General features: G+C 44.6%; 1 protein-coding gene across 1 annotated transcript in view; it reads left to right on the top strand.

Moving 5' to 3' along the window:
• Positions 1-16,513, top strand: part of UST (uronyl 2-sulfotransferase) — a gene marked incomplete at its 3' end in the record, with an annotated part of 262,702 nt that overhangs the window by 167,458 nt on the left and 78,731 nt on the right. The window contains exon 5 of the mRNA XM_084228839.1: positions 6,091-6,244. Within this exon, the coding sequence (XP_084084965.1) occupies positions 6,091-6,244 (154 nt within the window). The remainder of the gene's footprint in view (positions 1-6,090; positions 6,245-16,513) is intronic.

The raw sequence follows: 16,513 nt of genomic DNA, 5'->3' as shown, positions 1-16,513 counted from the left end.
CTACTCTCCACTGATCTTTAAGTAAGATTTTTAATATTTGCATGCTGTGGTTTCACATGTTGACTCCTATTAACCAGAAGAGTTACTGTTTTTGAAAACGTCAACTTCCCAGCATCAACAGTGTGTCTTAGATTCACTGTAGAGACTGTTACGGACAATGCAATTTCTCTTCCTCTTACCCTCACTTTCACTTTCTTTGCTCAGTAATTCACCTCAAAATCCCAATGTGGGTTTGCTAGGAAGGCATGAAGTTTTGTATCAGAGCTCAATGCTGTGCAAATGGTCCAAGTGAATTATAGGAGAGATCAATGTCCTGAATGTCCACTTCTCTTCGTCTTTTTTTTTTTTTTTTAAAGATTTATTTATTTATTTATACAAGCACTGGGCAGAGTCAGAAGCGTGGGAGGGTGAGAGAATTCACCAGAGTCAGAGCGGAGAGCAGAGCAGGCAGAATGATGAAGTACACTGCTGAGGGGAGCAGCGGGCAGCAGGAGAGGTCTGTGCGCCATGTGGGACCCTCGCCCAGCAGCCGGGGATCGAACCGGCACTGCAGAGGCTGAGGACAGCTTCACAAGCCAGCGCTCAACCGCTGCGCCACCAGGGGAGGCCCTCTTCATCTTTCTTGATTTCATTTTTCTTGTTCAGCCTGGTCCTTCTCACCCTCTTTCCCTTCCATGTCTGTTTCCTCATTTTATCTCAAATGGGGTCCCTGATGCCAGCACTCACTTGCAGAAACAAAACATCTAAACATGGAACACTCACTGGAGAAGCAGACAGGATGGGATGCCCAGAGGGAAGCCTTTTGGACACATTGGTCCTGTTCTTTCCTTATTTTTAATAGGGATTTGCTCTTAAAAAATTAATGCTTAAGAATTCTTAGTAAATTCTTAAGAATTTAATTTAATAAAATCAAAAGCTTAATTATTTATGTCAAGTCCACCCTCTGATGGCATGATTTAACAAATCAGATCTTGCTAATCTCATCATTCAAATATTGACTTCGTTTTTATTCTCCTTAGCAAAGTCATCCGTTTTAATACCATGCTCTGCAAATCTTTCATAATGGTGACAGAAGCCTTAAACTTTAAAGAGAACACAGAATAAAAATTTTTTTTTAGGGGCCTCCCTGGTGGCACAGGGGTTAGAGTCTCAGTACTACCATGCTATCGCCAGCTACTGTAGCATGAGTTCAATCCCCAGGCGGGGAGCTGACCCACATGGCACAGCAGACCTCTCCTGTCTCATCCACTGCTCCCCTCAGCAGTGTATTTCCACCTGTTTTGCTCCCCACTCTGTCTTTGATGAATCCTCTCACCCCCCCAACCTCTGGCTGCACCCCAGTTCTTGTATGCATAATAAAAAATAATAAATCTGAAAAAAGTGGTTTTTATTGGTCACTGAACACTTTCTTTACCTACTTAAACACTGCCCAGAAGCTGGGTTAGCAAATGAGAGTGGGACACTGCTGGACTTATCTTTCTAAAATGGCACACTCTTTCTCACAGTCTACAGAGATAGGAGGCAGTGGCCCAGGCAGCTGCAGGGCCCCAGTGCACACTAGAGAAGGTTGTGAGGATGGAGATGACCTCCCACCGTAGCCTGGCCGGTTACTGGGGTTAGCTTCCGGCAGAGAACCTCTAGGTAACCATCTCTGCCCTTCCCTTCTGCAGGCAGCTCCTCCCTCTGCCCCCCACCCCAACCAATTACATCCTTTTCCATGAGGGCCTTTCTCTTACTTCAAAGTTTCTCTTTCTCACTAAATAGGGCTCAAAACTGTGAGCATCTAGGCTCATGGCACTTCTCATCTTTTAACATGGGTAACAACACCCCGATAGCTTCTAATTTTAGGCCAGAATATTAAAAAGAAAATAGAGAGTAGGTTGCCAGGACCAGGGTGGGGAGGGGCGTAGGAGGGGAGAGTGGGGAAGGGATTTAATCGTTTACCAAACAAAGTTTCAGTTTAGGAAAGATGAGAAAGTTCTGAAGTTTGATGGCAGTGATGGCTGCACAGCCCTGTGAGTATACTGAATGCACCTGATTTGTACACTTAAAAATGGTGAGAAGGGTAAATTTTATGTTATGAAGATTTCACCATAATTTTTAAAAAGATATACTTTGAAGAACTGTCTCCAGTCATAGAAAACTCTCCTATAGAAGGAAGATCAAACAGTCTTATTTTCTCCAGAATGGTTCTGGTCTCAGAACTAAAAATCTTATTTTTTAATACATGCATTAATATTCCAGGTGGAGAGCCTCAGCATTATGATCAAAGTATCCCTAAAATCCCTACCACAGTGATTTGTGTAGCTGCTCGAGAGGTAACTAATGTTGCTGGTTTGATAGATTGAGGTAGCAATGTGGGAGAGACAGGGAAGAAAATGAGCAGAAGGAGATAATTAGTAATTCATGAAAAACATGAGAATCAGGTAGTTATTATCTCTAGCGAAGTATACGCTGCTTTGGATCCTCATCTTCTCATCAAAAAAGCAAAAATAAAAAGAACATGATAAATTTGCAGAGTTGGAAGGAGACCCACAGTAGTGATTCAAGAATTGGTATATGTGGCCTTTGAACAAATCAGTGAAATTGGAAATAACAGCTATTTTAAGCTGACTTAAAATAGATCTTCACATATGCAAAGATGCTGGTGCCCAAAGGACAGAAGGGTGTGTTGTTAAGTGAATGACAGAAAGTGAAGTGACTCCTTCATGTGCACAACACAGAACCTAGAGTCACCTGTGGTTGCCACAAGGTTTAGAGCCTAAAAATGACCAAATTAGAGATTGAGAGTATGGAAAGATGGGAAACATGTCTCAGAACAAATGCTAAAGGAATTTCAAAAAGAAAAATGAAAAAAAGTTAAAGAAATTAAAATTGTAGCTGAAAAAAACTAAGAGTTGTAAAAGCATATGAAGAAAAACTAATCCTTTTCCTGAGTGGCTCAAACTATAGAAAATGTGTATAAAAAGAATTTTGGGATACACCAAAGTCTCCTCAGGTTGACAATAGGATGAACTTCACCTGTAGAATCTTTTCTCACAGGTTTTAAGAGTAGGACAGTGTTGTCCTGCAGGGGATTGTGGGTGGAAGGTGGATTCCAAAGCCTTCTTGTTCTAGAATAGAATCAGCAATAGGCTTTAGGTTCGATGACCAAGAGACCTAAAGTTCACCAAAAATTCTGACTAGGACTTAGAAGTTACTGTAAGAGGAGAAACCAATCCTGATCGAGGATGGAATAAGGATGTGAAATTTGTTTTCTTTCTCAGGCATGGGGACACCGGGCTATATTCAGACTTCTTTTGTATAACTCGCATGTCCCCCTAGATTTTGCCAGTTTGGGACAGAGCTGCACGTCCTAGAAAAAGGATGAAGCTTGGCAGCCTGACATCATTATTACTGTTCATTTTCATAGTTACAAATTTCTAGAGAGAGGCTTTTATGGCATTTGATACTTGGCAATCAATTCTTAAGCCTTCTAAAACTTCTGCTTTGGGAAATTATCCTGGTCCTCTTGTATTGGGACAAAATATGCATAATGGAATAAGTCATCCATGTTTACTGAGTCTTGTCAGTGCTCATGCCTGTGTCCTTCAGTGGAAGATGACTGTGGTCAAGCTGGGTCCACTTCCAAGTGGGAAGCTTGTGTATTGACTCATATGATGATTGAAATAAAGTTGAGGTCTTCAAAAGCATGATGCAATTTCTGAGGGTTTAATTGCATTCACAGCTGCTGTGCATGTGTTGTCCTCCTAATCCCTAGCATTATTTAGTTGCTGTTTATCAGAGCTCTGAAACCCAATTTAAATAAAAAGAAAAAAGACTACATCTAGGATGATGATCAGTTGACTTCTGGGACTATTTAACTCTTCATCTAGTTGCATGAATGTCAGCTGGATCTGGGAACTAGAAGAATTCCTATTGATAAGGCTAATCTTGCTCCTGAGCAGTATGGTTCCTACGAAGTAGAGCTGAGGAATCCAGAATATCATTCACATGTCTAAGTGCCTGAAATTCCTGTTCATTCCTTTGGATTCTTCTTTCCAAAGACTCCCTTTTAAAATGCAAATAGGCTGGGGACAACATTATAAAATTAACATACGAGGAAGTATTGGTGGCTGGTTATGTCTATTTCCTCTGGCCACTGAAGCATACACACAGGCCCTCAAATCTTCATAGATTGAGCACCTACTGTGTGCCATGCACTGGGCTTAACAGCTCTGTTCCTGGCTTCAGAAGGCTTACAGTCTGGTAGGAGAGGCAGATATGCACACACTACTAGAGAGAGAGTGTGGGGCAAGAGGGGGCAGGGGCTAGCATCAGGGTGAGGGTCCATCACTGAAGCGTGTAACAATGATTCTGGATTATGGACCAGGCGAAGGAGTCCGCCAACTGGAGGGAGGTGGGGGTGTCAGTTTGCTTTCTTTGGGCTCTTTCTGGAAGAAAGTCTGGGCATCTTTATGAGAAGATGAGTAAGATCCCTGCCCAGAGTCGAGAGTGTTTCACCAGGCCCCCCACAGTCATTACTTCTGAACAGTTGAAAGAGAAAGTGGAGGAATCCTTAAGAAAAATCCAAGCATCCTCATCATCCTTCCTCGGGAAGGTCATATCCTTGGACCAGCATTCAACACAATCCTTAATCCCTCTGTGGAGGAATGAAAGGGGACACCAAGATATTTGATTTTTATGTCAAACCACCTGCTGTTTCTCAAAGATAATTACCTTGGTTTTATTGTGTTCATGATAACCTTCACATTTATTACTTTTCTCAACTCTGGAATCTTCTTTCCATGGTTCAAAGCACAGATTCTGAAGTCAGACCACTTGGGTCCATATCCTGACTCAACCACAAGTTACTCTCTCCCTGCCTCAGTTTCCCCTGCCCTGTCTCCAGGTGTCTATAGGGATAATTATGGGTTCAAAGCCATTGAAGGGGTATGATGTTTCAGTGAGTCGATTCTGACACATAAAGTATTTAGAACGAGGTGAACACTGAGCCCCTGGTGACTGTTGTCTATTATTATCCATTTACTGCAGAGAACCTCCCTGAGACTGCTTGAATTAAAATGTGGAATAAGTGCCACTTCCCCAGTGAGGCTGTCAGAACCTGCCAGTCAATTGAAGCGTTCCCTGAGGGCCAATGTGTGCCAGCAGGTCTGGAACACAGCAACCGGCCCTCAAACCTGTAGCCTACTGAGAAAACAAGACCAGCTGTCCCTTCACATTTGCCAAACAGTGTAGTGGTCTAGAACTACTATGGAAACAGTCCCCAGGGCCTCTCAGCTGGGGCCTGGGCAGGTGCCACCATCTCCACTTCCTGCCTCCTAATAAAATGCTGGAACCTTGGCAAATGGGGTTGTCTGATGAGAATCCTTTTTTTTTTTAATGTTTAATATATTTTATTTTATATAATTCTTACATCATTTTTCATTTTTGCACAATGTATGCATTTTCATTTGGTTATATTCCCCATACAATTCCCACCTCCCTTTTTTTGACCCTATTCCCTCCTCTCCTCCCCCCGCCTCCCATAGTGTATCTCTGGTTTATAGTTGCTTGTTGATTTTGATTTTTTCTTTAATATAATTAGTCTTTTTCCTGGTCTCTTATTTAGGTTTTCTAAATTCCTGCTATGAGTGAGACCATCCGGTATTTTTCTTTTTCTTTCTGGCTTATTTCTCTGAGCATGATCCCTTCCAGTGCCATCCATGTTGCTGCAAATTGCATGAGTTTATCTTTTTTGATTGCTGAGTAATATCCCATGTTGTATATGTACCACATCTTCTTGATCCAGTCATCTATTTTGGGGCATTTGGGTTGTTTCAATAGCTTAGCTATTGTAAATAGTGCTGCTATAAACATAGGGGTGCAGGTGCCCTTTTGAATTAATGTATCTCAGTCCTTTGGATAAATACCTAGGAGTGGAATTGCTGGATCATATGGAAGCTCCATCTTTAGCAGGTTGAGGAATCTCCACACAGCTTTCCATAGTGGCTGGACCATCTTAACCCCTGGGGGCGCCAGTGTCTAAGTGGGCTTTGTTTTCCTCCCAAAGTAATGGCTTGTAATGAGCTCTGTATCTGCATATGTTAGGTTTGGAGGAGACCAGCCCGTCTACATCAACATCATCAGAGACCCCGTCAGTCGGTTTTTATCCAACTATTTTTTCCGACGATTTGGAGACTGGAGAGGGGAACAGAATCACATGATCCGCACCCCCAGCATGAGGCAGGAGGAGCGCTACCTGGTAAGTGCTGGTGCATTGACAGGGTGGGCCCTCTCTTGCTCTGGGCGCTAGAGTTCAGGCCCCAGGGGAGAAATAATTCTGATTGGCCCTACTGTACTTAGATGTGTTTGGGTGTGTCCCAGAGGGTCACACTGCCCTCTCAGGCCTCATCCTAGTCAAGCTTCTTGTCAACCCTGCCCTGGAGGGAGTTTGCAGAGGGGGACCCTGAGGTTCCAAACGGATGTGGCCCAACCACAGCTGACTTTCCTGTCCTCTGACAAAGTATTTTTGGGTCCTCTGTGGCATACTCTTTCTGAATTTAGCTGTTTTGGGGTTCTATCTATATAACATTTACCAGGTCATCTCAAGCAAAATTTGATTGCTTTTTCTGGACCCTGTTTCGGGACCCTCAGGACCATGGGTCTTTAGTGTCCATCCCGGTCATTGTTTCCACAGCAGAGTAGATAACAACAGAGGAGGACAGAGATATGCATCTTTCAGCCACATCTCGCATCTGTTTGTGACCTGGATTGACAAAAGCTTGCTGAGTAGCTCAGAGCCTGGTGTTAAGGAGGTTGAAATCCAGGTTGCTGTGTCTGCAAGAGCCCAATGGATTCACCCAGATCCATCGCAGGCTGTCAGGCACCAGCAGAAAGAGAAGGAAGTATTCAGGGGCTGGTGCCAATCTATTCCCACCACTGGAAAATCCAGTCTTTGTCCTCTCTTGGTGGGTCCATAGCAGCTTCCTTGTAGCTAGAGAAAAGTGTCGCTAATCAGTTTCAGCACAATGCCAGAACTTCTATTTTGTCATTCATATTTAATTTTTTTTTAATTATGCATAGAACTGGTGTGTAGGTGGGTGTATGTGTGAGAGAGGATTCGCCAGAGGCAGAACAGGAAGCAGAACAGACAGATATATTGAAATACACTGCTGAGGGAAGCAGAGGACGAGACAGGAGAGGTCTGCTGCGCCATGCGTGTCAGCTCCCTGGCTGGGGATCAAACTCAGGCCTTAGGCCGTAGAAATTATAGCCTGAGACTTAAACCCTAGGCCACCAGGCAAGCCCTGTCTTTTTTTTTTTTAATATAATGAAAGTAATTTTTAAATGTAAATGACAGTATGTGTTTGATGGATTGAAGTATTTTCTGATGTTACCTTCATGTCTCAAATCCATCCAATACAGCTAACTTCTAAGCTAAATGTTATTAATGCAAGATCCACAGTTTTGATTCTCATAATTTATTTCCTTTGTAAGTTTTTATTTATTTGTACTAAATCCTGACTTAAAATTGCAACCAGAGAGAGAGAGAGAGAGAGAGAGGGAGAAAGAGAGAGTGATGGAAGCAAAAACAGGTCTTATCACTCCTGCCCTTCAAATATTCCTGTAGGTAATGTGTAAATTCATAGTCTGCCCGAAGGTGAAAGTGATTTGGAAAAAGGAGAAAGTGGAGGGGTCCTCCCAGGAATCAGAATGCCCCAGGCGGTGGGGACAGGCTGCAATGTTAATAAGGAGGTCAGGGAAGACACCGGGGATGTGGCATTTGAACAACATTTAGGAGAGATGAAGTTGGCCAAGCAGGGGGAACACAGCTCCAAGTGGGGGGGCAGCTAGAGCAAAGACCTGCACTGGGTGAATGTGTGACTCACTGCAAGATGAGCAGGGGGATCAGTGTGGTGGTGTGGAGTGATGGGTGAGAGAAGGAAATGATAAAAGGTGAATTTAGAGAGGTAAGGGCTGGCAGTAACAGGTCATATAAGACCCCGGGTGTCACTGTAATTACTGTGAATTAGGAAGTGACTTGAATGACCCCAAATCGAACACTTTAATCAGTGATTCCTTCTGATTCTCCACTAAAAAGCTGAGCCCTTTTCAAAGTAAGGGATGGATGTATCATCCCATTAGCCTTCAAACATCTTTAGCAACTCCCTCTCCCTACCCTCTGCCCCCAGAAGTCAGAACTTATCCCTCCTGTTCTATACCTGTATCTGGTTGACTCCTGGATGCTTGTCCTGGAAGTCTCACAAGATTCCTAACACTTTGGGTTTCCAGAGGCATCTCTTGAAAATGGAGTTTGTGGGATGGTGACCCCAGTATTGTGTAGCGCACAACCTATGTAACCGTACATGGAGATCCTGATATTTTTCCTTTGTTCCTTCCACATTCTGTGCTAGCTGTGTCGTTCCTCTGGATGTTAGAGTAGCTTAACTTCTCTCATCTCCTTCCAACAGCCTGTATATGTTTTTTGAGGACAAGATAGGATCAGAGTTCCATTTGTCCCTGATATCCAGAAGAGGGATAAAATACTACAAGCCTCATTAGCCCTCTACTTAATAAATGGAATCAACAACAACAGGAAAATATTCATGTAGGACTTGAGGGGAATACTCTAGACTTTTCTGCCCTGTCAAGTTTTTAGCACCCTGTAAATCACTCCACATAATATTGTCTCCACACTGTCACACATTATTATTAGTGAGAGAAGTTGTAACCATGAGAGAAAGCATGATGATTTAAACAACTGAAAAATTTTAAAAGCCCTTAAGATCTTGAAGATTGGTTATGAAGTCAAGTCTTATATTCTGGAAAAGCTGGTAGCTGCATTTATGGTACAGATGTGAGAGATTCTGGGTAGATTTCCCTGGAAGTCTGCGCTTAGAGATTTGTAGGGGTACCCTCCTCAAAGGTCAGCGTTGTATTCAGGGAGCAGCTTGTGTCAAATAAGCTCCTCAGATCGCCCCTTGATGAAGCCTCAGCAGGAGAGCACAGGGCTCCCCAAAGCAGCAGAGGGAAAAATCAGGGGAGCAGGGAGTGGAGAGAGGGATGAGGGACATGTGACTCCTTCATGATCTGGCCCCAGCCTGACCCGGGAGAGGGCTGTTTTCTTGTTCAAAGGATAGTTTGTTTATTTGGAAGAAGATTGTCTATTGCCTTTTTTAAAATAGCTGAACATTTTTCTTCCATCTCTTTGGTCCCATTAGGCCCTTAAAATAAAACTGCCCTCTTTCAGAGCCTGTCCTCATTTTGGCAAGCCTGGGTGGTCAGTTGTTAGACTGAAAAGAGGGGGTTGTTTGTGTCTTGGTGGGGTGTAGGGCAGCTGTGAGGAGCATACTGGCCCCTCATCAATGTCTTGTCGGGGGTGAGGGTCTAAGAGGAGCTGAGCATAGCAGGCTACCCCCCACACCGGACACCAGGCACCAAGGCCTCTCCCTACACAGGGCATGCACACAGTCTTGGGTTCTGGCCCAAACAGATCTACTGATTCACCCACATTATTCCAGATCTCGGTGCTCCAAAGCCTCTTGCTTTATCCAGTGCCAAAAATCATGCAGTTCTGCTTCTGGCTTGGAGCCTCTCAGAGCTGCTTAGCATACAGCTGAGAGAGGGCCTCAGAGTCTGCTCTGGGGTGAAATAATATTATCTGGGGGTGCTGGATGGTTTAGAAGATGATGGAAAACAGTCAAGGGATATTAAGATGTTCGGGGTCCCTGGTGGACATGAGGAAATTCATTTCACAGGTGCAGGACCCAGGCTTGGGCCTGAGAGTAGGTTTGGGGCCCAGGCAGGAGTGGACGACTGTATTGTTTCATCACTTGGGCCTTACGTTTTATTTCCTGCCTGATAAAGGGAGAATAGGACTGGACCACATTCTATGCTTTTTGAGCAAAATCATTTTGTCTGACATTTACACAGTTGTACAAAGACATGGTTTTTATAATAATTTTTCTAAATATTCAAGAATCTTATAGCTAGCCCCCATATTTTCTGGAAACAATTAGGTTTTCTGAAAGTTTCTATTTTTTTTTTAATTTATACTGGGGATACAGTTGTTTTTTTTTTTAAATTGGTTTACAATACTATGCAAATACTATGTAAGTTGCAGGGGTGCAGCTTCACACCTCCACAAATGTACATACCACACCACACCCACCCAGCGAAGTTCCTGTACCATCTATCACTAGCAAATTGACCCCCTTCACCTGTTCCTCCCACACCCCTTCTCCTCCCCCTCTGATCACCACCATTTTGTTTTTAGAATCTAAGAATTTTTGTTGTGATCTGTTCATTTGTTACCTTCGTTTCTTTATATTCCAAATGATTCTTCATTTGCATTTTCAGAAAAATAATTTTAAAACAAATGATTGCTAGAATGGGTATAAAATTCAACTTATAGCAGCCAGACTGTGAAAAGGCCATTCTCTTAGCTCTTTCCTCTTTGTCCAGAGCTAGAACTCGACTGCCCAGTGCACAGGTGACGGCCCCCTACTTGGGTTTTGAATCCTTTGGTGGGCACCCCAAAGCCCAGGGACCCAGCTCTTGATGTCTCCCAGCTCTTGACACAGCTCTGGTGTGAGTGCAGGTGCCTTTAATTCCAGGGCAGGGAAATAATACCTGGCACTCAGAACGCAGTCCATGAAGAACAAATGACTGTTAAGGAGAAGCGGCTGCAAGTGCCAGAAAGCCGTTCTTTTCTGAGAAGATGCTCCCTTTTCAGTAGCTCCATCTCCCTGATACATGGATTTCTTGTGTCATTTCCAGCCCATCAGTTACACACAGGTGATCTGTGCTTGCTGGTTGCCTGTAACCTGGACCTAGACAATTTCATGGTGAATTATTCTGCATAGATGCCCATTGGCACTTTCAAACTCCAAAAAATGTCAAGTTGGGTTCCTTACCCAAACTAATTCAGTCAGATCACTAAACGGGCCTTCACTGGATGTTCTTCCATTTGAAACCAGGGAGAGAGGAGGAAATTTTCTCAGGGAAGAAACTCCCTCAGGGACACTGTTTATTCTGCTTGGCTATAGAGTATGGAAACTAATGCATGGCTGGAAGAAAAAAATGCGTGATTTACAGCTTATTAATTCATAAAGAATTCGGTGAATCATGCTGGACCAGTTGAATTCTGGAGAAACCCAAACACTGGCCAGTGTTGGCAAAGGTTTTTCCAAAAGCTATGCATTTTAATCTGCTTGAAAGTTTTGGAAGTGTGTATATGAAAGACTTGTTTCTGGAAATTTCCACTCTGTCCTGTGAAGGGAACCTCTCAGGCTTTGCCCCTGTCTCCAAAGCATCATGTTTCTTGAAGAAAGAACCAAATGAGAGATTTAGATGGTCTGTTCTTCAAGGGTTTCCTTATATCTCTATCTTTTCCAACTCTTTGAAGGTCAGACAGTAATGTTCCAGCTTCTTCAAATTCAGCCTTTGATTGCAGTCTGGGATCATGATCATGGCATGGTGTGTTCCATTCTTGGCCAGTGGTTTAGCCTCTGCCGACCTCACTATTCTCATCTGTGTAATAGGGACATCTTACCTCCCACGCCGTTATCACAGGGTTGTCTGGAGAATAAATAAAACATGCTGAACAGAAGGGCTTTAAAAACTAAACTTCTCCAAAACATATCTTGGCATTGACACTTTCATCCTCCAGCCCTGTCAGTGGCTCAAAGTGATTGAAAGAGACTGTTTTCCCTACAGACATTGGATTTCTCTGCTCTGGGGACCCAGTGGGGGCTGCTGTTCCCTTGTGGCTCAGGCTGAGCCAGGTCAGTGCCCTGAACCCTCAAGTCCAGCAGTGCTGAGATCCCAAATGGCTGTAATAACCCCTTCCCCTGGGAACTTGTCTCTAAGGAAACAGCTTCTCTTTGTGTTCCCAACAGCTGGAGATATGTTTTGAGCCCAGCCTGTTGGCACACATTTGTCCCCTGTTTATTTACTTGGAAACCTAAGCTTGTGTAGGCACGTGGGTGTAAGTCACAGAAACAGCACACTGTTGTTCCCCCCCCCCAGGGGATAGGGGGGAGAGTATGGGACTGCAATGTTCTGACCTGCTTACATGGCCTTGCAGAGGCACTGAGGACAAGGGAGCACCCCTTAAGAGAAATGTCTTAGAGATGCATCTGTTTTGAGGTGTGTCAAGAGCAGGTAGTTTTAGAACAGGTGTTTTCAGAACCAAGGATCACCTGAGGTGTAGCAATACTGCCTGTTTCTCTGGGAGCTTTGGACAAACAGAGAAGAAGGTGGGCATTGAAGGAGGAGAGGCAGGAGATGAGCAGGAACAAGAAAGGGATTCTGGAAAGAAAGAGGCAGCGAGAAGGCGGTGAGCTTGGAGCCTTGTGAGGGAAGAACAGGGAGCTTCCATCCGCCACCTGAGGTGACACCAAATCACCACAGCCCTGTGTGTGGCATTCTTGGGCCCCAGCATCTCCTTGTGTGAGCTCATTTATCCTCCCTGTATCCCCTGGCATAGGAGCAGCACCCACCCTTCAATAGAGGAAGAAGGTTAGCTCAGAGGTGCTGTAGGCACGATGAAACCTCAAATGTGCGGAAGTTGCGTTGGCCACGATTGTGATTAAGAGCTCAGATCCACACAGGTTGCCCAGGTGAGGGGCCGGAGGAAGAAGTGTGGGCATAATGAGGGGAGGTGTCTGGCGATGGGGACAAAGGGACCACAAGTCCCGACAAAGGCCAGGCTGCGTGGTGCAGAGCAGGCGTGTGAGGACCGGCAGCAGGCCAGCCGGTCTCTTCGTGGGGAAACTCGCAGGGCACAAAACTGGAGCCAGGTCTGTGAGCAGGTAAGCCGGGCCCTGGCTGCCCAGCGGTTACCAGCTCCTAGTTCTGAGCTCCTACCCTTGACACTCTGTCCACTCCCTCTCTTCTCCTGCCCTGCCGCAGGCGTGGCCTGGTGTTTCTCTGTGGCTCTTATCCCACCTCTTCAGAGGGACTCTGATTCATCCAGGTGCTCACCCTGCTCAGCCCCCTGGTCATGTGGGGTGCCCCTGAGACAGGTATTTCCCCGTGTGGTCAGGGGGCATTCAGATGGATGAATGGCACAGGCCACCTGTATGGGTGGTGTCTGTGTCCATTTACCATTGCTTCTGGGGCAGTTAACCACACACATAATGGCTCACACTGCAGAAATGTAGGATCTGATGGTTCTGTGGGTCTCAATGAGCAGAATGGGGTAGCTGGCAAATCTGAAGGTCAGAGAAGTGATGATTGAACTAAGATCTTAGGGGAAAGAAAAGAAGGGGAAATACCCAGATATGGTCAGAATAGCACATGCAAAGGTCCTGTGGGAGGCTGGAGCAGTGAGCCAAGGGAGGAGGATGAGCTAATTCAGTTCATTCTTGGAGGTACAGGGAAGATCCGCTTCTCGTTCTTGCAGGTGGTTTACAGAATCCACGTCCTGTGGCAGGACTGGGATCCCACATTTCTTGCTGGACATCAGCTGAATGCCATTCCCATTTTCTAGAGACATCTACATCACCCCTTCCTCTATCTTCACAGCGGCCAGCAGTGGATTGATTCCCTCTTGTGCTTCAAATCCCTTTTCCATCTTCTTCCATCTCATTCTCTAACCAACCCCGCTGAGAAGGGCTCTCCACTTTTGAGAACGTATGTGATTCAATTGGGTCCACTCAGGTAATCCAGAATAACCTCCCCATCACATGTGTAAAATCCCCTTTCCTGAAAGGGAACCATATTCACAGACCCCAAGACTGGGGTGTGGAATCTTTGAGGGTCATTATTCTACCCACCACAGTGTCACCCAGGACTGCTTTCTTAGCAGGGGTGGGAGGGGGTGTGTGTGGAGGGGATGTGAGGATGACCTGTCCAATTCACAGGTAGAGCCCATATCCTCTTTCCTCCATGCTGTGCATTGCCATGCCATGCTACAGCTTTCCTGTTCCTGGTCTGCAAAACCAACTGGCCAACCATACATTCTGTTGTTTTTCTTCCTGCTGGTCACATCATTCCACCCATTCATTCATCATTCATGCGTTTGATAACTAATGATTTAGCACTTTCTGTATAGCAGGCACAATAATAGGAAGTGGAGATAAAATGTAGAGCAAAAATAGAACCTGTGCCTATCCTCCAAGAGCTCAAAGCCCTGCAGGGACCCACACCACACCACACAAATGCATCCTACAATGCAGAGAGATGTGACACTGTCCAGGCAGGGAATGGGTAGCTGGCAAATCTGGAGGTCAGAGAAGTGATGATTGAACTAAGATCTGAAGGCAAAGAAAAGAAGGAAAAATACCCAGACATGGGAAATAGCACATGCAAAGGTCCTGTGGCCAAATCCCTTGCACAGAGAGCTTGTAGGAAGAGCCAGGGAGGCTGGAGCAGGGTGAGCCAAGGGAGGAAGAACGAGCTGAGTCCAGTTATGTGGGTGAGCAGAGATTAGGCCCAACAGAGCTTCCCAGGCCCTACAAAAGAGCCTTGGTCAGATACGAAAGGATGAAACTAAGGGAACATATTTACCTGAAATCCTGAAACTTACTTATTTTGAAAATAAAAATTACATCGGCTGCAGCATAGCGATAGAGAAGAGCTCCAAGTCTGTGGGTGTAGATTACTTAATCCATGTCTGCTGTGGTGTGTGATAAATTACGTATGAGATAAATCCAAGAGCAAGGATTTATGGGACACCCACAGGGTGCCAGGAATAGCTCCAGGTGGGGCAGGGTGGCAGTGAGGGAGCATTTATAGTGAAGACACATCACTGGCCTGCTCTCATAGCAGCACAGGGATTGCCATAGCTGGGACATTAGTCAAAGAATAGACACTTACAACCTGAGAATTCAGGAGAGAAAAGATCAGTGAGAGTAGGGGCCTGCGGGGAGGGCTTTCTAGACGAGGTGGGAGAAGTGAGAGCTGAGTCTTTGGGGACTGATACAGATTAAGACGGGTAAATGTCAAGAGAACCATAGGAGAGCGTTTGTGCAAAAGCCTGAGAACCCCAGGGTTTTACATCAGAGTGAACTGCCCCTTTGGACTGGAGGGGAAGGCTCAGGAAGGCAGGGAGCTTTGGGAGGGTGAAGTAGTTGCTCAGGTGGCACCCAGAGGGGAAGCAGCGCTGCTCTGCAGCTGTCAGGTTTGCCCTACTTGCTGTCTATGGAGGGTCCCCTCAGGAGCATCAAACCCCAGCGCTGCACATGCCAGAGCATCTCGCTGGCCACCTGTCAGCTGAGCAACTCTGCTCGAGACTGCAGCTGTCTCCGTGGGGCTCAGCGCTGTGCGCCTGCGTAGCAGGTGGTGCCTGTTTCCTAAAGCAGGGTTCCCAGCCTGGCTGCTCCTTGGAATCGCCTGGGGTTGGGGTGTTAGACACTATTGCCACCTGTGTTCCACACCCAGAGATTCTGGATTAACTGGCCAGAAATGCAGCAGAGCTTTGGGATTTTTTTTCAAAAAGCTTCCGAAGTGATGCCAAGGATGAGAACTACCATAGAATAACAGCACGTCCATTCTTGGCCTTATTTTTTCCCAGAGAGACCACCTCCTGAATATTTCCTTTAAGCTTGCATTCTGTATCCTCTGTCCATTTGGAAAAAGCTGTATTTGCCTTCCCCTCAGAAGTGTCTCTATTAAGCTTTTCGTGGCATGTGCAAATCTATGTCATTTAAGTTTGTCTGATGGTGCACTACAAGATTTGTTGTATTTAAGAATACTCTGTGTGTGTCTTGTCAGACTTTCTTCTAAACTGACATGGATATTTATTATACAGAAACGAAAGTGAATGTTAAACTGTACAGTTTCAGATCTCACTTTAGGAAACTGCTTTAGGCAGTAAAACAGTGAGTACTTTGATGAGTAAAATATTTTAACACGAGGACATCTTTTTATTGGAAGAATTTGAACCCGTTGCCATCTTTTAAAGGCAAGTGTAAATATATTTAAATGCACATAAATGCTAAATAAAAGGACATGGGTGAATCAAACTACATTTTAAATGCAGCCAGGAAATAGTCTTTAAAATAATGCTCTTTAAATGCTGTCAGTGAGCTGGTTATTCAAAGAACTTAGGGATGAAATTTTATATAAGATGAAAAAATTAATGGTTTAATTCATCATCTGTGTTAAAATTTTCTATTTCAGATCCTACATTGGTTTTTCAGAACTTGGCACATCCCTGTAGTTGTCCTCAATTTACTTTGCCAAATTGTAATATTTTTTCTCTGTCCAACTCTTTTACATACACAGCTTAAATTCCCCAAAGGCAGAATGACCTCCAAACGTGTTCTTAAAAAATATTTTGCAGAATCTGAAGACAGTCAGGAAAAGTAAGTGTAAAACATCTAAGAGATTTATTGGAATCTGAGCTTGAATTCTAATTGCAAGTACTTATGAAAATGTCAATATTAACATGAAATAGCTGGCAGTTATTCTAATAAATGTAAATTGAATTAGATAGTGTGTAATTGGAAAAATGCTTGCTTTGCTCAGGCTCTTTCAAAACAAGTCTCAGAATCCGTGAGCTGCAGCAGCTGGCCCGCTCGTA

This window comes from Talpa europaea (assembly GCF_964194135.1).
Source record: "Talpa europaea genome assembly, chromosome: 2".
Classification (NCBI taxonomy): Eukaryota; Metazoa; Chordata; class Mammalia; order Eulipotyphla; family Talpidae; genus Talpa; species Talpa europaea.
Note: the sequence above shows the minus strand (reverse complement) of the source record. Positions and strands in the feature narration are given on the sequence as shown.